We start from the raw sequence: 8,007 nt of genomic DNA, 5'->3' as shown, positions 1-8,007 counted from the left end.
CCTACCCGGTTTCCCCCCCCACCCCCCCCCCCCCCCAACCCACGTTCACATTTCATTCTGCCTCATTTTTTTTTTCATTTTTATTAATTAGAGCTTATATATACACTCTTTTTTGTGGTTGAATTGAATGAATTTTGTCGGTGTGGAGCCTTAATTACTAATTACTGAAATTAGGAAAAGAGAAATATCCGGCAATTCAATTGGAATTATTAATCACAATATATATATTGTGATATCAACAAATATATAAATTTTAAGTAACAAATGTATTTAATTTTTAGACAAAAATAAGAGTGATGATATTAAATGTAATTTTTCAAACAATATGAGAAGTGCGTTACACAAAACATAAAACAGGATGGCATAATTATCCGAAATTTTAATGACAAAAGTGCATTTCTGATATCTTATTTTCTGAATTAAATTCCAAGTATGGGCCAATACACTAGGAGAGAACTATTTGCTGAAACCTGGGCCGAGCTCGCTGGGATCAGCCCAATAGAGAAAAGTCCACAACCAGATGACGGGGCCCGGATCATTTTATCCAATAAGTAAGAATTATGGAGTAAAATTTCATTTCTAACACATAGTTTGAGTCAATTAATATCACGTGTTTTTCAGATGTGTAACAGAAAAATTATGAAATTAAAGGAACATATAAAATAATTATAAAAAAAGAATTATTCTGACATTTTTACTTCAAACATACCTATTGTAATTTTGTATCGTTCTACTACAAACACAAAATAACTTATTTCTTTATAGCATAAATATCATATTTCAAATTATTATATGATTATTGCAATTTGAATATATTACAATGCAACACCAAGAATTCATATAAATGTTGCAAAATGTATTGTAGAATAATTAGGAAAAGTGGAATGTTGTTAGGAAATTCAAAGATTTGATAGCAAATTGAGGAAGAGCAGTGTTTTGAAGGAATATTCAGACTCAATAGTCCATCACGTTCGTATACATACAATAGTAATGCAAAATTCACAAAAGAGACGACCATTACAAACTTGCACCGGATATCAGAAAACGGACCAACTTCTAATAAAATTAATTGGTAGCAATATAATATAGAAAATATCCAGTTCAAGAAAGAAACAAGATTAGAATGTGGTAAGAACTGATTCAATTTCTCATCATCTTTGCTTTTAAGGGCAAAGTTCAATGACATTATCAGCCAGAGAATAGAAGCAGACAAAACAGCAAAACAGCTGCTGAGAGCATAAATTATTGCACAATAACAAACTCCCTGCAGCACTGCCCTATAAATATCCCACCGAGGAAAACAAATACCAAGCAAGAGAACTGCAAACACATTAATACACATAGAGTAGATCTCATAAAATTCCCAAGAGTTCAATTCAAAAGTTCAAGTCAGAGAATGAAGGGAGGTGTTGTAGCAGTGATTGCCGTTCTTGCAATTTTCGCATTAGTTGTGAAGCCGGGACAGGCTGTGACTTGCGGTCAGGTGGATGCTGCTTTGGTTCCGTGCATTAGCTACCTCACTGGTAATGGAGACAGTCCATCTCCGGCGTGTTGTTCTGGGGTCAAAGCTGTGAAAGGAATGGCACAAACACTGGCTGATAAGAGGGCCTGCTGTAGCTGTGTAAAGGCTGCTGCCAATAAGTACGCGGACTTGAAAGACGCTGCGGCCCAGAGTCTTCCCACCAAGTGCGGTGTCCAAATGGACATCCCCATCTCCCGCAGTGTCGACTGCGACAAGTGAGTGCCATGTTCTCTCTTTCCTTTAGCTATATTCAATTCACATGAAAGAAATCTTTATTGCTCCAAAGATTTTAACAATAGAGTAAAACTGGATGCAGAAAGTTTATACTAATTGTTCGTTGTGGTTTTATGTCTTCCGTTGGCAGGATCAACTAAGATGGTACCATGAATGCCAGAAGAAATACAAGTCAAGATGATGATTTGCTACAGATATAGGCTATAGCATCTTTGAATAATTTCTCTAGTTTGAACAATAAGTATATCACATGGTTTGAGAACCTACTCGTTATGGTGCATGATGAAATAGATGAAGATTCATCTTGTTTCCAGATGAGTTTATAATAGACACTATGTTGCTTCAATCAGTGTTGACTACTGAAAAAGTAGGTGTTATTAATCTTTCACCATAATTTTGAAAACTCTATATTCAGAACTGCAAAATATGTTACAGCTAAAGAAGCACATAAGAAAATGAAAACAAGATAAAAACTGGACAGATGAGAAGCCATTCTCATAAATCAGAAAACAAATCAGACCAATTGAACATTCCCACCATACTCGTTGCATAAAGAAGTAGAAGAAAAACAAAAAAGGTAAATTCTTCAGAAACAAGGGACAAGCAACATTATTGCATCTCAAAACATTACGATTAGCATAGTATGGACAAACGCCAAAGGCAATGCTATGCCAGCACCTAACAGTTGCTATCAATCATAAGATCAAAACTAAAACAGATTGATAACAGAAAAACACTAACTCAGAGTAACTTGGATGATCTAGCCTCTGAAGAATACACCATCCTATACAGCATCAGAACATACCTTGAGAAACACAATCTGTAAATACCAGCAAATCAACTACAAGAAGATGGCATAAATGTGTTGTTTTGGCTTCGGCATGAGGTTTCCTGCAAGAAAAGTGAGATAAGAAAAAAATTGAAACACTGAGGCTATCCAAGTGAGTGTTAAGAATTTGAACTCTATTTTGCATATATGAAATTATACTTTTCCTTTATTTAAATTTAGATTAGTGAAATAATATTCATCTCTATTCCTAAAGATTCATATATTTGTGAAGACAAATTAGTTAACAAATTAATTCAATTCATTTTTATATCAATGATACTTTTTATTTTTTACATTTATTGATAGCTCTCATTTTAAATTTTGAATTACTCATAAACTACTCATTGTTATACCTTAAAAAAGCTTAATTTTATTTATCAATTATTCATTTTATATTTTAAAGCATGGAATATCCATTAATGAATTATTTCTTAATTTAAATTCAATATTTCTTCTTTATGCACTAAACTTTTAAAACATAGCAACTTATTTATTACGATAAAATAAAACCTTGAGCTTTAAACATCACAATTTATTTGCACCACTCTTCATTGTTTTTCTAAGGAAATTTTATGAAATTTAAAAGATTTTGAGAGTTCCTTTTTTTCAGTGACTTGATCTTGCTATCATTTGACTACTACTCAATTTTATACATTCAAATGATTCTTGAATTTACATCATGATTAAAGAATAAGAAGTAATATGATTATATGAAAAACTTTTGATATCCACATATATTTATGAATATTTGATTAAAAATTCATATAGTTCGTATGGAAGTCATTTGTCATTTTCTAAATGAGTCATTTGTCATTAAAGAAGTATCCTCAGTTGTAAATGGAAACAAGTTGAAGCTATTTAGTAAAAGCTAAATGTTATTGTTTGATTACTTATTTAATAGTCATTACAGAATAGTTTTTTGTGTCACTTTGCCTCATTCATTTGTATATCTTTACCCTAAACTTATTTTTATTTATTTATTTTAGTAAAGACTTAAACCTCCCGCGTCTTGGCACCTGATGATAAATAGTGATAGTATATGACAAGTAATGCTTTCAACATGAAATATATATGAATGATTGTGAGAATAAAACTATATTAAAACATTGTTGTATATCACAGTTGCCAACAACAATAATGCTAAAATTCACAAAGGAAAGGCAACTACAATCTTGCACGAGTGATCAGCAAGGAAAGAAAATTCTAATAAAATTTAGTCTCGAGCAATACTATAGAAAATGTTCAGTTCAAGAAAGAACTGTCAAGATGATAAGAACTGTTTCAATTTCTCATCATATTTGCTTTTTGGTGTATAGTTCAATAACATTTAATGCCGGTGAGTAGAAGCAGCCAAAACAGCAAAACAGCTGCTGAGAACACAGCTTATTTCACAATAACAAACTCCCTACAGCCCCCCCTATAAATACCTACCTCATTTAGTAAGACAGATACCAAGTAAGAAAACTGCAAACACATATTAATATACACATAGTAGATCTCAGAAAATTCAGCAAGTCAAAGCAATGAAGGGTGGTGTTGTCGCAGTGATTACCATTCTTGCATTCTTTGCAGTGGTCGTGAAGCCGGGACAGGCTGTTACTTGTGGTCAGGTGGATGCTGCTTTGGTTCCGTGCATTAGCTATCTCACTGGACAGGGAGATAGCCCATCTGCGGCATGTTGTTCTGGGGTCAAAGCTGTGAAAGGAATGGCACAAACGACAGCTGATAAGAGGGCTTGCTGCAACTGTGTAAAGGCTGCCGCCAACAAGTATGCAGACTTGAAAGACGCTGCTGCCCAGAGTCTTCCCACCAAGTGTGGTGTCCAAATGGACATCCCTATTTCCCGCAGTGTCGACTGTGACAAGTGAGTGCCGTGTCCTCTTTATTCTTTTGCTATATTTACCTTTATAAGATATTTTATTTCTCCAAAGATTTTAATGATACCGTAAAAAATGGATATGGGAAAGTCTAGACTAATATTTGGTTGGTGGTCTTATGTGTTGTGTTGGCAGGATCAACTAAGATGGCACCAAGAATGCCAGAACAACTCATGGCGACGATATGCTACAGATAAGATGCTAGCATCTTGTCTGAATAATATCTCCATCTTGAACAATAAGTACATGGTCTGAGAACCAATTTGTTATGGACCTTATGGTCATCAAGAAATACATAAAGATTCATCTTGTTTCCATATGAGTTTATAATAGACAGTATGCTGCTTTCATCGGTGTTGACTACCAAAGAAGTCAGTGTTATTAATCTTTACCATAACTGTAAACTCTATATTCAATACTGCAATATATACGGCTAAAGAAGCAGATGAGAAAATGACAAAAACATCAAAACTGATCTTACAATAGTATCACGACAGGCAAAGCAGATAAATGGGAAGCCATTCTCACAACCCAGAAAATGCAGGAGAAATATGAGCATTAAACCAATGGAGCATTCCCACCATACTCACTGCATACAGAACTAAAAAAGAATAAACCAAGACTTGCCATCAATCGTAAATAGCATTTTTGCACATTAAACATTACTAAATAGCATAGTAAGGACAAACACCAACTCAATACTGTGAGAGCAACCAAGACTTGCCATCAATCGTAAAACCAAAACTAAAACACATAGATAAAAGAAAATTGTAAAATGGTTAGTCTAGCTCCGAGAGAGTACACCACCCAGTTAAGTGTCAGACCTATGTTGAGAAACACAATATGTAAATACAAGAAAATCAACTATAAGAAGATCATACAGATGTGTGAGTTTCCTGCAAGGAAAACAAGTAATCTTAATAAAACCGAGACATTAAGGCCACCTAAGTAAGCGTCATGAACATGAATACTGCATAACCTGTTTTGACTCTATTTTGGACATACGAAATTATATTGTATTTTTTTTAAAAAAAAAAGAATTTAGACAAGTGAATCATTATTCATCTCTATCCTAAAGAATCACATACTTGTTTAGATAATTAACAAATTAATTCAATTCATTTTCATATTTAATGATTCTTTTAATTACTCATTTTTATTTAAATGCAATATTTTGTATTTATATACTAAATTTTAAAATACAAAAAACTATTTACTACCATCAAACAAAAGTCTAGAGCTTTTAAATATTGCAATCTATTTGCACCCATTCTCATTGTTTTCCTGAAGAACGTTTTATGAAATTTACAAGATTTTGAGAATTCTTCCATTTTTTTAAGTAACTTCATTTTATTAATTATTTGACTATTCCTAAATCTTATATATTAAAATTATTTCTGAATTTGCATCACTATTAAAGAATGATAAGTAATATGATTGTATGGAAAAATTTAGATACCGAGGAATTCATTTATTTTGTATTGGAATCAATTGTCATTCTCTAAATGTGTGCACATACGTTTTTTAACCTTTTTTCTTTTTTTAGCATTTGTATAAACAGGTTTAGCAACATATACGTATGCATTTTAACCTCAATTTTATACAAACAATTTTTTCAACAAATATTTAGCTGCAAAAATAATTCCTATTGGTAATTAGAAATATCTTTTTTTATTAATTTGAACAATATTTTCTTTTTTAATAAAACGAGTCCTAGGTTGCCTACACAATTTCATCAGCAACTTATTTATATTCAATTAAATAAGTAACTAGTTTTTGGTATTTAAGTCATTCACTTTGTTTATTAAGCTGAATATAGCTTATCTTTATATTCTAATTAAAACGATTTTTTGTGATTTGGGAATAAAAATATCAAATGAGTTTATGGGAACTTATGAACAGGTAAGCTGCTAAAGAAGAACCCTCAATTGTAAACATGTAAATACCTTCTAGCTTTTAGTAAAAGTTAAAGTTTTATTATTTTTATACTTATTTAATTTATCTTTTTTACTTTGCCTCATTCATTTGTATATCTTTAATCTAAATTTATTTTTATTTCCGTATTTTGTTAAAGACATAATCCTTCCGCGTTTTGGAATCAAGTAATAACTAGTAATAATATATTATTTCAACATTCTAATTTCTCATATAAACATATTATAATCTTATCCTTTCTTAAACATTTCACTTTCATAATTCTTAAAGTAAAAAGAATAAAAGAAAATAATTGTAATTTGATCAATGATATTACTAATTGTGGAACTCAGAAAATGAAACATATCTTATACGACAAATGAATGTTGAGAATAAAACTTTGTTCAAGCTTTGTGGACATATCGAGAATTTGTAATAAATTTAATTTGTAGAAATAAAATAGGAAATATTCAGTTTAACAAAGAACTGTCAAGGTGATAAGGATTGTTTCAGGTTTTCATCATCTTTGCTTTTTAGGGCAAAGTTCAATGACATTTTATGCTAGAGAATAGAAGCAGCCAAAACACCAAAACAGCTGCTGAGACACAGCTTATTTCACAATAACAAACTAAGGGGGGCACTGTCCTATAAATACCCTAAGTAGGAAGGCAAATTCGAAGCAAGCAAAAAAAATCTTAGTAATACACTGCGTAGATCTTAGAAAGCTCCCTATTAGTCCAATTCAAGAGCAAGTCTAAAAGATGAAGGGTGGTGTTGTTGCAGTGATTACCATTCTTGCATTCTTCACATTGGTTGTGAAGCCTGGGCAGGCTGTAACTTGCGGTCAGGTAGACGCTGCTTTGGTTCCGTGCATTAGCTACCTCACCGGCCAGGGAGATAGCCCATCTCCGGCATGTTGTGCAGGGGTCAAAGCTGTGAAAGGAATGGCACAAACAACAGCCGATAAGAGGGCTTGCTGCAGCTGTGTAAAGGCTGCTGCCAACATGTATGCAAATTTGAAAGATGCTGCGGCCCAGAGTCTTCCCACAAAGTGTGGTGTTCAATTGGACATCCCTATCTCCCGCAGTGTCGACTGTGACAAGTGAGTACCGTGTTCTCTTTTTCCTCTTTCTATATTAACTTCACAGAAACGAAATTTTTTCTGCTCCACAGATTTCAATAATATTAAACAAAACTGGATACAGAACTATACTAATGGTTGATTGGTGGTGTTATGTTTTTTGTTGGCAGGATCAACTAAGATGGTACCGTGAACACCGGAAGAAATAGATGTCATGATAAAGATATACTACAGATGTAGGCTATAGCATCTTGTTTGAATAATGTGTCTGGCTTAATTAATAAGTACAATGTTCGAGAACCTACTAGTTTGCATGATGAAATACATGAAGATCCATCTTGTTTCTTTTTTTTGCAAATTTTCATTACCAATTCCTCCCCTCTTCAATAGAAAATGAAGATCACCCTTTTAATTTATTATTGACATGACAATTTTCTTGTTCCACTAAGAAAGATCAGGGCGTACTTTTCTTCTGGCAGCAACATAGTATCTGTCATTTTTAATGTTTTAGGTGAGATTATAATACACAATATACTGATTCCATCAGTCT

General features: G+C 32.7%; 3 protein-coding genes across 3 annotated transcripts; all 3 read left to right on the top strand.

The window, feature by feature from the left end:
* On the top strand, positions 1,289-2,102 carry LOC105170432 (non-specific lipid-transfer protein 1-like). Its single transcript, XM_011091197.2, has 2 exons — positions 1,289-1,737; positions 1,887-2,102. The coding sequence occupies exons 1-2, from the start codon at positions 1,397-1,399 to the stop codon at positions 1,894-1,896; spliced, it is 351 nt and encodes a 116-aa protein (XP_011089499.1). The 5' UTR covers positions 1,289-1,396; the 3' UTR covers positions 1,897-2,102.
* On the top strand, positions 4,024-4,814 carry LOC105170444 (non-specific lipid-transfer protein 1-like). The gene is made up of 2 exons (XM_011091207.2): positions 4,024-4,449; positions 4,598-4,814. Exons 1-2 carry the CDS (start codon positions 4,109-4,111, stop codon positions 4,605-4,607), a joined length of 351 nt encoding a protein of 116 aa, XP_011089509.1. The 5' UTR covers positions 4,024-4,108; the 3' UTR covers positions 4,608-4,814.
* On the top strand, positions 7,029-7,882 carry LOC105170452 (non-specific lipid-transfer protein A-like). The gene is made up of 2 exons (XM_011091218.2): positions 7,029-7,478; positions 7,628-7,882. Exons 1-2 carry the CDS (start codon positions 7,138-7,140, stop codon positions 7,635-7,637), a joined length of 351 nt encoding a protein of 116 aa, XP_011089520.1. The 5' UTR covers positions 7,029-7,137; the 3' UTR covers positions 7,638-7,882.

Source organism: Sesamum indicum, linkage group LG1, assembly GCF_000512975.1.
Source record: "Sesamum indicum cultivar Zhongzhi No. 13 linkage group LG1, S_indicum_v1.0, whole genome shotgun sequence".
Lineage (NCBI taxonomy): Eukaryota > Viridiplantae > Streptophyta > Magnoliopsida > Lamiales > Pedaliaceae > Sesamum > Sesamum indicum.
This window is presented reverse-complemented; position numbering and strand designations above follow the sequence as displayed.

Excerpts from the sequence above, each read along its gene's own strand:
- LOC105170432 (XM_011091197.2), top strand. The coding sequence starts at position 1,397 with ATGAAGGGAGGTGTTGTAGCAGTGATTGCCGTTCTTGCAATTTTCGCA.
- LOC105170444 (XM_011091207.2), top strand. The coding sequence starts at position 4,109 with ATGAAGGGTGGTGTTGTCGCAGTGATTACCATTCTTGCATTCTTTGCA.
- LOC105170452 (XM_011091218.2), top strand. The coding sequence starts at position 7,138 with ATGAAGGGTGGTGTTGTTGCAGTGATTACCATTCTTGCATTCTTCACA.